The 17908-nt window shown below is 41.7% G+C and overlaps 1 protein-coding gene across 1 annotated transcript in view; it reads right to left on the bottom strand.

Moving 5' to 3' along the window:
• TMED8 (transmembrane p24 trafficking protein family member 8) overlaps window positions 1–17908 on the bottom strand; it is a 31833-nt gene that overhangs the window by 6336 nt on the left and 7589 nt on the right. The window contains exons 2-3 of the mRNA XM_018053914.1: window positions 8926–9007; window positions 759–888 (exon numbers count right to left, since the gene is read on the bottom strand). Coding sequence (XP_017909403.1) covers window positions 759–888; window positions 8926–9007 — 212 coding nt within the window. The remainder of the gene's footprint in view (window positions 1–758; window positions 889–8925; window positions 9008–17908) is intronic.

The following is a 17908-nucleotide window of genomic DNA, read 5'->3' as shown; positions in this document are numbered from 1 at the left end:
TTAGCACCACTATTAAATGAGTTAAACCAGACTCTGACTAACTTCCTTAAATGAGTCCTTCCTTTTCCAGAAGGTTAAACAAAGATTTAGCTTGCAACTTGTTAGCTGCATAGACTTAGTAAGTCAATATCAGCTCTTAACCACAGTTTCCTCATTTGTAAAACAGCAACATAATAGTGCCTATCTCACGGGGCTGTTCTGAGGGATAAATGAAGTGTTGTTGGATAAAAATGCTTTGTAAACTATAAAGCATTATACAAATGTAATTATAATGCCTGGCATTGTCTTTACTGACACCAACACCATTTGTTATTCTGTATATGTTAATATATATATTATATATAATGTATTCTGTATATATGTATACATTATACATAATGTATATGTTAATAATGATACAAACAACTGTTCTCTCCAAGACAGGGAGACCACTGCTATCAGTACCACTTCTATGGAATCTTTACCATCAATCCCAAGTAGATCTACCACAAGAAAGCTGAGACTAATACATAATCCAATGGTTAAGGGCTCCTCAGATGGAGAGGATTTTAGACAACAAGTGAACATTCATTATAACCCTTCATTTCCTGAACAGATGCTTACTGGGTGCTAGTACAGAGATGGACCTGGGGACCATACACATGATTGTTCCCCACATGACTAAACGTGAGATGACAGTGCTTTCTAATTCCAATTTATCCAAATGCGTCCAAGCTTGTACTTTTCAGAGAGAGAGAGAGTAAGAACGTGCTCCCAACCTTGCTGAGGGTCTGGGTCTGGTCTGCAGAAAGCAATTCCTGTTCCACCGAGGCCTGGGCCTCCCCGGCACTGGCGGCCTTCTGCTTATCTTCTGTGGCATCCTCCGTCACTGGAGACACCATCTGTGACCTCCCAAAAGAAGACAGCATGTCAATTCATGGACTCTTTTTTTTTTTTCAGCTGTGCTATGTGGCTTCTGGAATCTTAGTTCTCCGACCAGGGACTGAACCCAGGTCCTTGGCAGTGACAACATGGACGGAGACCTAACCACTGGACTGCCCAGGAATTCCCCTCCAGGACTCTTCTAAAAGGTACAGTAGTCCTGGAAAAACTCAGAAAGAAAGCAAACAAAAAAAGCCTTCAAAGGGCACCCCCAACCCCTGCCTTCCTCTGGCATTTAGGTCCACTGTCATTTCAGCTGACCAACGCCCTGGGCTGAAATGGCCCCACAGACAAGCAGTGATGGACCCAGGACGGACAACGCCAGGTCCCGGGACCCGAGAACCATAGTAAATACACGGGTCAGTTGTCTAAGGTGGACCGCAGGTCTGGCTTTTATTCCTCACTCTGGGACCCATGCCGTTTGCTCCAAACAGAATTTCAACAAAAGAGGGGCTGGAATCCCAGTTCTGTTTCACATGGAAAGCTGCCCTTAGAAGTAAAGGGAGGAGCCCCCGCCTAAGCCTGAAACTGATCACAATGGAAAGGAAGTGCAGACTGATTAGCTACGCAAGGTTCTCCCCTGCAATCCCAGGAGCAGTTCAGGGTTTCCATTCACGTCCTATCACTGATAGCACAGAGCCAGTTCACGGGTGATAAAAGCAAGGCAACCAGGTTTTTTTCCTCTTTTAAAACAAACACTTCTTTCTTAAATTTGTCGTTGGTTGTGCTAGGTCTTTGCTGCTGCCCGGGCTTTTCTCTAGCTATTCTCTAGTTGCGGTGCGTGGGCTCCTCACCACGGTGGCTTCTCTTGTGGAGCATGGGCTCTGGATGCGCAAGGCCTTCAGTGGTGGCTGCTCGTGGGCTCAGCAGCTGGGGCCCCGGGCTCTAGAGCGTGAGCTCAGGAGCTGTGGCACAGGGCTCAGTTGCTCCAGGCACGTGGGATCTTCCCAGATCAGGTTTCGAGCCCCAGTCTCCTACATTGGCACTCAGATTCTTTACCACTGAGCCACCGGGGAAGCCCACTTTTTTCCCTTTTAAAAGCATATTAATCTACTCTTCCAATGACTTCAAATACAACTACTCTAATAGCTAATTTTAAAGAAGCAAGGGAATAACGTATTCTCTCTTCCATTTCTTCTGGCTTCAGAGAGAATAGAAAAGTGGAGTTAAATGCCAGGGCTGTAGTGCAATATCTTGAAAATCTGTTGCCATAAAAATGTGGGGTGGAGTCTTTAGAGAAGCAGTTATCAAAGTACAGTCTGGGGACGACTGGTATCCTCTTTCAGGGCAGTGTGTGAAGTCAAACCCTTTTCATAATAATTCTAAAATACTGTTTGCCTTTTTTCATTATCATCTTGTTAAGCATTTTCCAGACACTATCCGACATATGATATCACAACAGAATGAACACAGGAGCAGATCTGAGAATCCAACTGTCTTTTGTTAATGCAGACATTAAAGAGATTTACAGCATCCCTCTTCTCACTAAACTATTCTTTGAAAATTAGTTGTTTTTCATCAAAGCCAAGTTATTAATATTAACATGTAATGAGCTCCTTATTGTTATTTTAAATGAATGAATAACTTTTTTTAATTTTGCAGTTTTAATTTCTAGTATGGTGAACATTGATAGATATAACTCACATAAATAAAAATTCTTTAAGGTCCTCAATAATCTCTAAGAGTGTAAAGTTTTGAGAGCTGCTGCTTTAGGGGATCGCCCATGTCCTCAGAAAGGCTGAGTGAATGACTGGGAACCAACACTGTAAACTGCATGGGGAAACAGAGGGTTTACTTTGGAGTTCATTAGTTTCTTTTCTTCTTTCTTTCTGAACATAAACAAGAAAAATCACTCCTAGTTTATAAATCAGCTCTTCTTCAGATAAAACAGAGCCATCGTTTAGAATATCTAAGTCACTCCAATTTACCTCAGAACAAACAAGAGGCAGTTACTATGAAGATTAGAGCTGCGGTCGATTATCCTGTGTAAAGTGTAAATTGGTCTAGGCTGTGAGTTTATTTTATTCTCTTAAACCCAGAAATCAGAGTCCAGTTTGGTTCCCGGACACTACTTATTAACTGTCTCCTCTATTAGGAGGTGAGCTTGACGGCAGGGACTCTGCATGCACAGCATCTACAGCCAAGCCTGTCCCGTGGAACCCCAAGGCCCTCTGCACTCTGACTTCATCTCCTAGAATGAGCTCTTGCCCTCCCCAGTCCACTCCAGTCACGACGGCCTCTTTCCTCTCAAGTCCGCAAACACCTCCCTCTCCCTCACCTAAGGGACTGGGGTGTGCGATGGCCTCCACCTGCCAATGCAGGAGACGGGCGTTCGCTCCCTGGGTCGGGAAGATCCCCTGGAGAAGGAAATGGCTAACCACTCCAGTATTCTTGCCTGGAGAATCCCATGGACAGAGGAGCCTGGCCGGCCACGGTCCACAGGGTCGCGGAAGGTCAGACGACTTAGCGACCAAACAAAAACAACAACACAGCCTCAGGTTGGAATCCTCCTCCCCCAGTTTCTCGGGGCTGGCTTCCTTCCTCCTTCCCTTCTGCTCATCCATCACTTTTGGGGACGCTTCCTCTTCCTAGCCCATCACTCCTTATACCCTTACCCTGCTTCATTTTTCTACACTGCACTTATGACTGCCTGACGTACTATGTATCAAATTTTTGTTGACTGCAAGACACACTTTTGTTTTCTGACTTTAATACAGCTGATATACAGGATGTCCTAAAAACTGCTGCTGTCTTAAAACTATCTGGGGCCTGGAATGACACGGAATCCCTGCCGGGGCCAGGGAATTGCACCAACTGAGGCGACTTGAATTGAGTTGTGTCTAAGAGTTTTGTTTAGATCACATTGGCAGAATGAGTTCAGACAACAGACTTCTGGCTCATATTCTCAGGGGAGGTGTTTTTTACTCCCCTCGCTCAGCACCAAGGCGGAGACAATTCAAGTTGCCCTCAGGTCCTTTTCTGTGTGGAACGATCTCTTGTTTCTCTTCTCACTGAAGGTGCAAGTTCTTGGGGTCCCAGTGTCATGTGGGGGGGGGTCTCTTATTAGCCTGTCTTGGGCCTTCTTTCCTTTCTTGGTGGTATATAAAATAATAGTGTATCTTATAGTTGATGACAATTTAGAGTCTATGAAATACAACGTTTCCTTTTTTTCCATCTGCCTCCCCCACTAGAATATAAGATGCATGAGACCAGGGACTTGGATTGCTGATTCATTTATGGTATCTTCAGTGCCAAGAACACTGCCAGGTAACAGCAGGCTCCCAACAAATAATCTGTTGAATGATTACATGAGTGAGTTAACTTTCGTTTGGGAACAAAAGAGGACTATTCAGAACGTGAGAACACAACAGTTAATCTGACCATCAGCCCGAGCTTACTATGTATGGTCTCTAAAATGTAGTCTCTCCTTTGCCTTTGTGTATGTTACTTTGCACAAATATGCTTCTGCTTATTTAGAAAAATATTTTAAACAGGACAGGTAACAGCTACATAAATTTAATATTCACATTAGCATTTTATGGTCTAAAGAATTAGTGAAGGGTATTTGGGGAAAAATAAATTGCAAATCACTTGATGCTGATGATAAACCATGTAAGGGAAAAACACTCACTGTAAGCCCTCTGGTTTATGCTAACCCAGAGCAGGGAGGCCATCCCAAAGGGAGAGAGAGCCAGGTCAGCCAGCCTCACTAGAAAAGATAGAGCCGTGCCATTTCCATTGCTAAAATATACAAAACACAAACACCAGGCTTCAGGCATCATACTCGCTGGAATTTTTTTCTTCACACATTAGATTTTAGAAAAAAAACTTGAACAATGTATCTCCCTTTTTCTAAGAATATTCTATATTCTTCACTCAAAATATTCATTTACTCTTAAGAGGAAAAAGAAATCAGTTCTGTACCAAAAGCCATTCCCCAAGGATCCTACAAATCAACATGTGCAGAACAAAGGTGGTAGCAGGAAAACAGAAGAACAGAGGACATTCTCCTCAGGGGATTTGCTGAGAACATGAACTCTCTCTTTCTCAGGTGGCTCAGTGGTAAAGAATCTGCCTGCAATGCTGGAGACCTGGGTTCAACCCCTGGGTTGGGGAGATCCCCTGGAGAAGGAAGGGCATGGCAACCCATTCCAGTATTCTTGCTTGGAGAACTCTATGGACAGAGGAGCCTAGAAGGCTACAGTCTATGGGGTCGCAAAGAGTCAGACACGACTAAGCAACGGACACTTTTTTCACTTTTTTTATAATCAGTGTTTTGAAGAGACTATGTCTTCCAAAAGGATCCTTATATGTAATAACCTAGTAGCTTTAACAGACAGAATGCCTGATGAACTATGGACGGAGGTTCGTGACATTGTACAGGAGACAGGGATCAAGACCATCCCCAAGAAAAAGAAATTCAAAAAAGCAAAATGGCTGTCTGAGGAGGCCTTACAAATAGCTGTAAAAAGAAGGGAAGTGAAAAGCAAAGGAGAAAAGGAAAGATATAAGCATCTGAATGCAGAGTTCCAAAGAATAGCAAGGAGAGATAAGAAAGCCTTCCTCAGTGATCAATGCAAAGAAATAGAGGAAAACAATAAAATGGGAAAGACTAGGGATCTCTTCAAGAAAATTAGAGATACCAAGGGAACATTTCATGCAAAGATGGGCTCAATAAAGGACAGAAATGCTATGGACCTAACAGAAGCAGAAGATATTAAGAAGAGGTGGCAAGAATACACAGAAGAACTATAGAAAAAAGATCTTCACGACCAGATAATCATGATGGTGTGACCACTCACCTAGAGCCAGACATCTTGGAATGTGAAGTCAAGTGGGCCTTAGAAAGCATCACTACAAACAAAGCTAGTGGAGGTGATGGAATTCCAGTTGAGCTCTTTCAAATCCTAAAAGATGATGCTGTGAAAGTGCTGCACTCAATATGCCAGCAAATTTGGAAAATTCAGCAGGGGCCACAGGGCTGGAAAAGGTCAGTTTTGATTCCAATCCCAAAGAAAGGCAATGCCAAAGAATGCTCAAACTACCGCACAATTGCACTCATCTCACACGCTAGTAAAGTAATGCTCAAAATTCTCCAAGCCAGGCTTCAGCAATACGTGAACCGTGAACTTCCTGATGTTCAAGCTGGTTTTAGAAAAGGCAGAGAAACCAGAGATCAAATTGCCAACATCCGCTGGATCATGGAAAAAGCAAGAGAGTTCCAGAAAAACATCTATTTCTGCTTTATTGACCATGCTAAAGCCTTTGACTGTGTGGATCACAATAAACTGTGGAAAATTCTGAAAGAGATGGGAATACCAGACCACCTGACCTGCCTCTTGAGAAACCTGTATGCAGGTCACGAAGCAACAGTCAGTACTGGACATGGAACAACAGAGTGGTTCCAAATAGGAAAAGGAGTACCTCAAGGCTGTATATTGTCACCCTGCTTATTTCACTTCTATGCAGAGTACATCAAGAGAAATGCTGGGCTGGAGGAAGCACAGGCTGGAATCAAGATTGCCGGGAGAAATATCAATAACCTCAGATATGCAGATGATACCACCCTTATGGCAGAAAGTGAAGAGGAACTAAAAAGTCTCTTGATGAAAATGAAAGAGGAGAGTGAAAAAGTTGACTTAAAGCTCAACATTCAGAAAACAAAGATCATGGCCTCCGGTCCCATCACTTCATGGCAAATGGATGGGGAAACAGTGGCTGACTTTATTTTTCTGGCCTCCAAAATCACTGCAGATGGTAACTGCAACCATGAACTTTAAAGACGCTTACTCCTTGGAAGGAAAGTTATGACCAACCTAGACAGCATATTAAAAAGCAGAGGCATTACTTTGTCAACAAAGGTCCATCTAGTCAAGGCTATGGTTTTTCTAGTGGTTATGTATGGATGTGAGAGTTGGACTATAAAGAAAACTGAGCACCGAAGAATTGATGCTTTTGAACTGTGGTGATGGAGAAGACTCTTGACAGTCCCTTGGACTGTAAGGAGATCCAACCAATCCATCCTAAAGGAGATCAGTCCTGGGTGTTCTTTGGAAGGACTGATGCTGAAGCTGAAACTCCAGTACTTTGGCCACCTCATGCGAAGAGTTGACTCATTTGAAAAGACCCTGATGCTGGGAAAGATTGAGGGCAGGAGGAGAAGGGGACGACAGAGGATGAGATGGTTGGATGGCATCACCGACTCAATGGACATGGGTTTGGGTGGACTCCGGGAGTTGGTGATGGACAGGGAGGACTGGCATGCTGCGGTTCATGGGGTCGCAAAGAGTAGGACATGACTGAGCGACTGAACTGAACTGAGTAGCTCTAAGCATAGGACTCAGAACCCTTCTATTGCTATTTACGAGAATAAGCTTTAGAGCAAACAAAACTAAAGCTGTGTGAACTTGGGCAAATTACTACATTCACTGTTTCATTTTCCTCATCTTAAAAAAAATACTTATTTCATTAGGTTTCTTACAAGGATTAAATTAGATAACACATTTAAACACCTAGTTCAGTACTGAGCAAACAAATATTTGATGAAAAGTAAGATTTTATTTGGGGCTTCCCTGGTGGCTCAGAGGTAAAGAATCCACCTGCAATGCAGGAGCCCTGAGTTCAATCCCTGGGTCAGGAAGATGCCCTGGAGAAGAAAATGGCAACCCACTCCAGTATTCTTGCCTGGAGAATTCCACAGACAGAAGAGCCTGGCGGGCTACAGTCCATGCGATTGCAAAGAGTTGGATACGACTGAGCGACTAACACACAAGATTTTATCATCATTATTACAGAGAGACATTCAAAAAAAGTGGCTATTATATTATTATCACCAACTCTATTATAATTACAGTAATCATTATTATCGTCCATGTCTGAATTCTGGAGGAAAAAGTTTTATTTCACATACAAAGGCAGGAAGAAAGAATTTCTACTTAAGACATAATATTTAAAAAATATCATGGGGGGCTTCCCTGGTGGTCCAGTGGTTAAGATTCCACACATCTACTACAGGGGACTAAGGTTCAATCCCTGATCGAGGAACTAAGATCCTGCATGCCATGTGGTGTGGCCAAGAAAAAAAAACCCTGACGTTCCCCCACCCCAAGCCGTTAACTTTGGGTGGGGCATGGAGAAAACAGATTCTATTGGCCAGTACTATCCCTTGAGCTGATCAGCCGGACTATAATACCCACTAGCACAGCACAGTTTTTCATTAATCATTCCAATAATGTTGTGAGGTTTCCACTTATTTCAGGACTCAGTACTACTATTCCCTTTCTGCTATATACTCTGATACCAGTAAAGGCAGATGAATGAGATGGGTGGAGTAGGAAATTAAGAATGACAATCTGAAGATCATCACCATGATTTAATCTGAAAATTACACCATGAAAATCTGCCTCCAATGCTGTACTTCTGCGTGTGTGTGAATTTTATGGGTAAAAACCAAACATGCATTCTCTTGAAAGTCTAAATCTATTTCTAAATGTTTTAACGTTTGAACCTGGTCTTCAAGAGGAGATAAATGAAGATACTACACTATTTGTTAGTTTTATTCTCTGAGAGTAAAAGAAAATCTTATAGCCTGAGATAGACCTGACCTTGCCCTTAAACACACTTTGTTGTTGCTCAGTCGCTCAGGCGTGTCTGACTCTTTGCAGGCCTATGGACTGCAGCCCGCCAGGCTCCTCTGTCCATGGGATTCTTCTGGCAAGCACACTGGATTGGGTTGCCAGTTCCTCCTCCAGGGGATCTTCCCAAGCCAGGGATCAAACCAGTACCTCCTGCAAGTCTCCTGCACTGCAGACGGATTCCTTACAGCTGAGCCACTGAGGAAGCCCTAACATGCTTAAGGACTGATTGACTAACGAACAAACATTCCCTGCTCTTTACTTCAACTTGTCTTCCCCCTTGAAGTCGCCGTTTACTTTTTTCATCAGTTACAACCTCAGAAGATAAAACCCCAAGAAGCAAAATATCCAAAGTAGTTGCGGTCCCTACCTGTAGGATGAGGAATGGGGCTCTGGATCAGAGGCAGAAGCTGCTAGAGAGGTGACCTTGGTGTTTTCTAGATCTTCATCCTCTGGAAAATCATGGGAAGAAAAATTCAATACTTGAGAGGGAACACAATCAAAATTATCTTGTATCTTAAAAAAAAAAAAAAAACCTGGCAGTTTCATCTAACTTGCTCTTTCTAAAAATAGTCTAGGCACAAACTTTATACTCTGGGAGGCCCAGTACATAAATTACTCAAGTCTTCATATCTAAGAATTCTCAAGACCTTTATAACCCACTCATTATAAAAAAAAAAGTCATTTCCCAAAACAAGTCCCCACAAAATTAATCCTAATTCAAGGATCACATTTCACAGACACCAAATGGTTAAATTAGGCAGAACATAAAGGACAGAATGGAATGTAGAATGAAATGAACTGGAATTCAGCGCCAAAGCAGAGAGAGCCACCTCTACATTCGACCAGCTCACATCGCTGTATTCAGGGTAAGGTAAAGGATTTTTGTCATTTCATTCATGTACTCACTCACCAATGACTTACTGAGTAACTGCTGGGCATCCTCAAGGGAAAATAGGTGAAATGTGCCATGAAGACGAGGTTCACAACAAGCCTACGGTAGATGCTACCATCGCCACTTTGCAAGCAAGCAAAGGAAAGCACAGAGAGCGGATGCAAGCCCAGGCGATTAACTGCAAACATTAGGCGCTACCAAGCTTTACAGAGTGTACATTTAGCCTTTCTGTGAGCACTCAGAAAAGCGTTTGCTTCAGTGTGTTTAGATAACCCCTGGTGACCCTCCTCTAGTAAAGACAGCAAGAAACTGAAGCCCAAAGTTCACTTCTCCATATAAAATACAACTCACTGACGTAAACTTCAAACACTGAAAATTTCAGAGTTTGGTAGCAATATAAGAGCATACATGACAAACAAATATTTGTGATTCAACTTTTGTCTTCTTTTTTGTCAATTCATAAGTGGAAAGACCTTAGAGCTTTTGCGACCAAATTTCCTGTGAGATAACAGAAAATACATACATATATTAGTTTCTGCCCCTGGTTCCTGGCACAGAACTAAAACCTTTCAATTCCCTAAGTGGTTAGAGCACTAGGAGTTAGCTTTTGTTCTAATATTTGGTCTCTGACTTTGGTTCCTGACACGGAGTTCCTTAATCTTGTGGAGTTTCCTGGGTGATAAGGGTCTCCTGTTCTAATGAGGTGACTCTTGGGCTCCTGGGTGGGGGCTGGAGGCCAGAAAGACCAAGCCATGGTTAGAAACTAGGGATTTTCAGCCCCACCATCCACTCTCCTGAGAGAGGAGAGGGACTGGAGATGCAGTCAGCGATGGATCCCACTTACATTATGAAGCCCCCATTAAAATCCCAAAAGTACTGGCTTTGGAGAGCTGACAGTTCAGTGAACATGTCTCCATACCAGAAGGGTGACCCACCCCAGCTTCACAGGGACAGAAGCTCCTCTGTTTGGGACCCTCCCAGACCTCGCCCTCTGTATCTGACTGTTCATCTGTAACCTTTACCATATCTTTTAATAAACTGGTAGACCTAAGTGTTTCTTTGAGTTCTCTGACTTGTTCTAGCAAATAATCAAATTCAAGGGGGAGGAGGTCGTGGGAACCTCTAGTCTGTAATCACCTCTGATGGAAGTTGTGGGTAACCTGGGGACCTACTACTGCTGTTTGGCATTTGAAGCGGGGTGGGAGCAGTCCCAGTCCCGTAGGACTGAGCTCTCAACCACTGGGGTCTGACACTATCTCCAGGTAGAGAGTGTTTAACATTGAGTTCAACTATAGGACACCCACGTGGTGTTGCAGGATTGCTCAGCGCACGGGGAAGTACTCCATACATCTAGGATCAGAAGTGTTGGGAGCGTGGGAGCGAGATAGAAGAAAGGAGAAACACGGGAAGAGGACTGAGGTTTTCTCACACCTCTCTACATAGGAACTGGGTCTAAGACAAAAATCCCCAGGGTCCCCAGTCTGTTCCTCATGGTCCAGCAGTCTGCGAAGAGGCGCTTTACACCAAGAGATAATGAGACTAGAAAGCTCTTTCCTATGTTGACCTAAGTAAAATTTGCTTCCTAATAAATTCTGCTCTTCGATTGCTACTCCCCACAATATCCTTTCAAATATTTACAGACTGCTATCACATTTCCTGCAAGCTCCTTCCCAGGCCAACCACCTCTAGTTCTATCTTCCCTCAGACAACCTCTGATGGTGGCGGCCTGGTTTTGTTGTTCCTCTTTGTTCCGCTGCAAGTAAAGAGCTAAAATGGACAACTTTTTCATATGTGTTCTAAACCATGCAGAGTACACTGACAAAATCATCTCTTAATAAGGACACGGTATTTCTTGATGTAATATATTAACTGGGCTCTAGATTTTTTTTTTTTTTTAACGGCAAACTTATCCCATTGGCCTAAATAAATCAATCGAGATCTCCAAGAGCTTATAAAAATAAACTTACTCCAAGCTTAGCTTCTCCTAGGCTCTATTTTTGAAACAAATTTTTGGAAAAATTTTAACTTAAATGCAGAACTTTAAGTATCCATATTATTTATTTTAAACTAGGTTGTTGAAGGGCTTCCTTGGTAGCTCAGCTGGTAAAGAATCTGCCTGCAATGCAGAAGAACCCAGTTTGATTCCTGGGTTGGGAAGATCCCCAGGAGAAGGGATAGGCTACTCACTCCAGCAGTCTTGCCTGGAGAATTCCATGGACAGAGTAGCTTGGCGGGCTACAGTCCATGGGGTCACAAAGAGTCGGACACGACTGAGCGACTGAACACAGCACAGGTTGTTGAAATGACACAAACACGTGCTTTGCTCATTGTATAACAAGCTAAATACAGGTAAGAAAACATTTTGCAGTTACCCTTCCAGACTTTAATACACAAATAATCCATTATTCAGTGTAGAAAAATCAGGAAACACAGAAAACAAAACAAAAAAAAACAACCAAACACAATCCCACTAGACAAAAATAACCATTGTTAACCTTTTGGTGCATGTCCTTTCAGAAATACACACAAATATATATGTGCACATATATATAGGTAGATCAATATATACATGTACACATCTATATATTTATATATTCCCCCTCTAACCACAGCCATCAACTTTGTGTGGGGCATGGAGACCATAGGTTCTAATAGACAATTTTGTACCATGAGTTGATCTGTTGGACGGTAGTACCTACTAGCTCAGGTATTAAAACAGCTTTTCAGTAACCCATTGTTTCCTAGCTTCTTATTCTAGGGTTCAGTACAAATAAAAATGTATATATAATATTTATATGTGTATATATTATATATTTATATACAAATTATGTTTATATACTTATATTTCTGAAATGACATACACCTAGTATTAGTGAACGTTATTTATGAAAATTTTTCAGTGTCAATAAAATTGGACTAAAGAAATTTTTTTTTTTTGGTCACACTGTGGGATCTTAGTTTCCCACTCAGAGATTGAACCCTGTGCACTTGGCAGTGAAAGCATGGACTCCTAATCACTGGACCCCCTGGGAATTCCTCGGGCTGAAAAAATTTTCAGTTCAGTTCAGATCAGTCGCTCAGTCCTCCTTGCGACCCCATGAACTGCAGCACACCAGGCCTCCCTGTCTATCACCAACTCCCGGAGTTGACGGAGACTCACGTCCATTGAGTCAGTGATGCCATCCAGCCATCTCATCCTCTGTCGTCCCCTTCTCCTCCTGCCCCCAATCCCTCCCAGCATCAGAGTCTTTTCCAATAAGTCAACTCTTCGTATAAGGTGGCCAAAGTACTGGAGCTTCAGCTTTAGCATCATTCCTTCCAAAGAACACCCAGGACTGATCTCCTTTAGAACAGACTGGTTGGATTTCCTTGCAGTCCAAGGGACTCTCAAGAGTCTTTCAACACCACAGTTCAAAAGCATCAATTCTTCGGTGCTCAGCTTTCTTCACAGTCCAACTCTCACATCCATACATGACTACTGAAAAAACCATAGCCTTGACTAGACAGACCTTTGTTGGCAAAGTAATGTCTCTGCTTTTGAATATGCTATATAGGTTGGTCATAACCCTCCTTCCGAGGAGTAAGCATCTTTTAATTTCATGGCTGCAATCACCATCTGCAGTGATTTTGGAGCCCCCAAAAATAAAGTCTGACACTGTTTCCACTGTTTCCCCATCTATTTCCCATGAAGTGATGGGACCAGATCCCATGATCTTCGTTTTCTGAATGTTGAGCTTTAAGTCAACTTTTTCACTCTCCTCTTTCACTTTCATCAAGAGGCCCTTTAGCTCCTCTTCACTTTCTGCCATAAGGGTGATGTCATCTGCATATCTGAGGTTATTGATATTTCTTCTGGCAATCTTGATTCCAGCCTGTGCTTCTTCCAGCCCAGCGTTTCTCATGATGTACTCTGCATAGAAGTGAAATAAGCAGGGTGACAATGTACAGCCTTGATGTACTCCTTTTCCTATTTGGAACCAGTCTGTTGTTCCATGTCCAGTTCTAACTGTTGCTTCCTGACCTGCACACAGGTTTCTCAAGAGGCAGGTCAGGTGGTCTGGTATTCCCATCTCTTTCAGAATTTTCCACAGTTTATTGTGATCCACACAGTCAAAGGCTTTGGCATAGTCAATCAAGCAGAAATAGATGTTTTTCTGGAACTCTCTTGCTTTTTCCATGATCCAGTGGATGTTGGCAATTTGATCTCTGGTTCCTCTGCCTTTTCTAAAACTGGCTTGAACATCTGGAAGTTCACGGTTCATGTATTGCTGTTGCCTGGCTTGGAGAATTTTGAGCATTACTTTACTAGCGTGTGAGATGAGTGCAATTGTGCGGTAGTTTGGGCATTCTTTGGCATTGCCTTTCTTTGGGATTGGAATAAAAACTGACCTTTTCCAGCCCTGTGGCCCCTGCTGAATTTTCCAAATTTGCTGGCATATTGAGTGCAGCACTTTCACAGCATCATCTTTCAGGATTTGAAACAGCTCAACTGGAATTCCATCACCTCCACTAGCTTTGTTTGTAGTGATGCTTTCTAAGGCCCACTTGACTTCACATTCCAGAATGTCTGGCTCTAGGTGAGTGATCACACCATCATGATTATCTGGGTCATGAAGATCTTTTTTCTACAGTTCTTCTGTGTATTCTTGCCACCTCTTCTTAATATCTTCTGCTTCTGTTAGGTCCATATTGCATATTATCCCATATGGTGTACCATAATTTCTTTAACCAATCCCCAAGCTTCTACTATTAGAGCTAGAGATTGTTTCAACTCCTTCACTGTTATATAGAGAATGATGTTATATTAGAGAGGTTTACAACTCGATCTTAAGAACTTTCTCCAGGGCTTCCCCAGTGGCTCAGTCGTAAAGAATCCACCTGCCAATGCACGAGACGTGGGTTCTATCCCTGGTCCGGGCAGATCCCACATGCCACAGAGCAACTAAGCCCGGGAGCCGCAACTACTCAGCCCATGTACCCCAAGTACTGAAGCCCACATGCCTAGAGCCCATGCTTGGCAACAAGAAAAGCCACTGCAATGAGAAGCCTGAGGCACAACTCTCTAGATGTGCTTACCACACAACTAGTGTCCCTGGAAGTATGTCTAGTGGTGGGGTGTCTCTAGCAGTCCCTGTTTACCGCAATTAGAGAAAATCTATACAGCAACAAAGACCCAGCACAGCCAAAAATAAATATATAACTTTTTAAAAATTACTTTAAAAAAGAACTTCCCCTCTCCACAGCTTTGAAGGGGCAGTCCTGTGACCAAGGAACATAATGCTGGCCATTGTTTTGGGGTGAACATTTGCCCCAAAGAGTCCAGTTCTCGTCCCCAAAATCTGGGGTTGATACCAGAGACCAAAACAGACCCACTGGGTCTGTGTGAAGAGCCTCAGTTGGGTAAGGGACTGAGCCTACCTTTTGAGAGAAGCCTTCACAGGCCATATGAAAGCAGATGGCTAAGCAGACAACGGTCAGAGACAGAACATGATGCATTAGAGCAATGCATCAAGCAAAAGAAGAAACAAGGGATTGTGGCATCCAGGCCGCTGGTGTCAGCTGAACTTGGATCAGGGACAACCAAACGAAGGCGTACCTTGGCCTCCTCCAGGCCAAAAGCTGGGAGCTGAACTGTCTTTTTATCACTTATGAGATCTCTATACAAAGTTTTATCACTCATGTGTGTTATAAACACATGCTTCTACTCTGTGATTTACCTTTTTACTCTTTTAATGCTGTCCTTTGATGAACCAAAGTTCTTAATTCAAAATGTATCAATCTTTTCCTTTATTAGTGTTTGTCCTATTTAAGATATCTTTCCCTACATTGAGATCAAGAAAATATTCTCCTAGATTATCTTCTAGGAGTTTATTGTGGTTCTTTTCACATTTTGATCTACAATTCAACTGGAGTCAATTTTTTTGTGTTTATGGTGTATGAGATCAGGATGAAGTTTTTTCTTTTCCTTTCCTTTCTTTTCTCTTCTCTTCAGTTCAGTCGCTCAGTCGTGTCCGACTCTTTGTGACCCCATGAACCGCAGCACGCCAGGCCTCCCTGTCCATCACCAACTCCCGGAGTTCACTCAGACTCACGTCCATCGAGTCGGTGATGTTGTCCAACCATCTCATCCTCTGTCGTCCCCTTCTCCTCCTGCCCCTAATCCCTCCCAGCATTTCACCAGCAACACTTATCATTCCTTCTCCATTACTCCACAGTACAATCTTTGTTGCAAATCAAAGATTTTGTTTCCAGGCTTTTATTCTATTTCTAGGGCCTAGTGGGCTGTTCTATAAAAGCCTTAATCCAGTTATGTTTTCTTCTGCCAGAGCCACGTGGCATGTGGGATCTTAGTTCCCTGATCAGGAATCCAACCTGTGCCCCCTGCAGTGGATGCATGGAGTCTCAACCACTGGACCACAAGGGAGGTCCCAATAAAATTTTTTAAAAGTCTTGATACATGATGCAACAAACCTTACCATCTGTTGTTCTTTACTCAAGTGTCTTGGCAATTTTATGGCCTTTCATTTCTATATATATATTTTAGAACCAGCTTGTCAAATTCCACCCTAAAAGCCCACCAGAACCCTGCTAGGATTTTTATTGGGATTGCATTTTATCTATAAATCAAGTTGGGGAGAATTGACATCTTCACAATATGGAGTCCTCCAAACTGAGAATATGATACAGTCTTCCGTTTACTTAGATATTCTTTAATTTCTCTCAGTAATAATATAATCTTCTGCATAAAGTTTTTACATATATTTTGTGAGGTTTACTCCTAGGTATTTGAACTTTCTTTATGCCAAATTATATATACATATATATGTATTTTTAACTTCTTTGCTAGTATACATGAATGCAATGGAATTTTGCATATTGGCCTGTACTCAACAATCTGGACAAACTTATTAATTAGATAAATTATCTATAGACTCTTTTGGGCTTTCTGTGTACACAGTCATCATCTGCAAACCACAGGTTCAATAGGCTTCCTTTAAAATCCTCATATATTCTCTTTTTCTTGCCTGACTGTTCTAGCTAGAATATTCAGTAAAATGATGAAAACCAAGTGGTGAGAGTGGGCAACCAACTGAACTGAAAAACAAAAACTTTCAAATTTCCCCATTAAGTTTGATGCTGCTTGTGGGGTTTTTGTAGATACGCTTTATCCAATTAAGAAAGTTTCCTTTTAATCCTAAGTTTCCTAAGAGTTTTGAATCATAAGTAGAGGCTGAATTTTACCACTTTTTTTTTTCTGCTGCTATTAAACTGGCAATTTTAATCCTCTACTGTATAAAAATGGTGATTATACAGCTGACTTTTTAAAAAAATGTTAAAACAACTTTGCATTTCTGTAAAACCCCACCTTGGTCATACAGAACGCTGGATCAGTCTGCTAATCATTTGCTAACGACTTTTTCCATCTATGTTAATAAGGGACATTAAACTGCAATTTCCTTTTCATCTGGAACCATTTTGATTTTGCCTAAAGAATATAGTTACCTGTAGGTAATAAATCCTGCTTTTAATTGCCTGAAAATATCTTTATTTCACCTTCATTCTTGAAGACTATTTTCACTAAGAAAAATTCTCTATTGGTAGTTATTTTCTTTCAGTCTTCTAAAGATAATCTAGCTTTCACTGCTCTGTGCATAAATCAGATGTCAGCCTAATTACTATTCCTTTGAAGGGAAACTGTAATTTTTTTCTGGCTACTTGTAATATTTTGTCTTTGCTTTGGTTTTGTAGCAGTTTTGATCTAATGTGTACCTATTGTCACTCACATACCCCTGCTTGGGGTATACAAGGCTTTATGAATCTGTAGATTCCATTAGTTTTGGAAAATTCACAGCCATTATCTCATCAAACATTTCTCTGTCCATTCTTGACCTCCTAACCTTCTAGGACTCCGACTGTATGAATGTTAGACTTTTTACCACATCCTCTATGCCTCCTACATCTTCCCTGAATTTTCTACTGTTGTATTTTACATATTTTCTTCTGACCTTTCTTCCAGTCCACTATTCTCTCTTCAGGTATAATAACCTATTCTTAAACCTATCAACAGAGTTTTTCATTTTCATCTGTATTTTTCAGTTACAGAATTGCTAATTGGTTCTATTTTTATAAATTTCCATTTTCTGCCAAATTTCTCAAGCTTCTCTTTTATCTCTTTGGACACAGTAAATACAATTTTTAATTGAAGTATAGTTGAATAGTATATTCACTATACTATAGTATGATGGTATAGTTGAATTATATTGAATTACAATATAATTATTTTAAAGTCTATATCTGGTAACTCTAAAATCTGATGTCCTGTGGATCCAGTTTTATTCATTGTTTGATTTTTGTTCAGATTGGGTCTTTTCATGCATCTGATCATTTCTGATACATGCCAGAAACTGTCTCACAAAACTGTTTGTCAAAATAAATTGAAGACTACAGTGACCCTTCA

The sequence above is a fragment of the Capra hircus genome, chromosome 10 (genome assembly GCF_001704415.2).
Source record: "Capra hircus breed San Clemente chromosome 10, ASM170441v1, whole genome shotgun sequence".
Lineage (NCBI taxonomy): Eukaryota > Metazoa > Chordata > Mammalia > Artiodactyla > Bovidae > Capra > Capra hircus.
The sequence above is the reverse complement of the archived record's forward strand: the minus strand, read 5'-3'. Positions and strand labels throughout refer to the sequence as shown.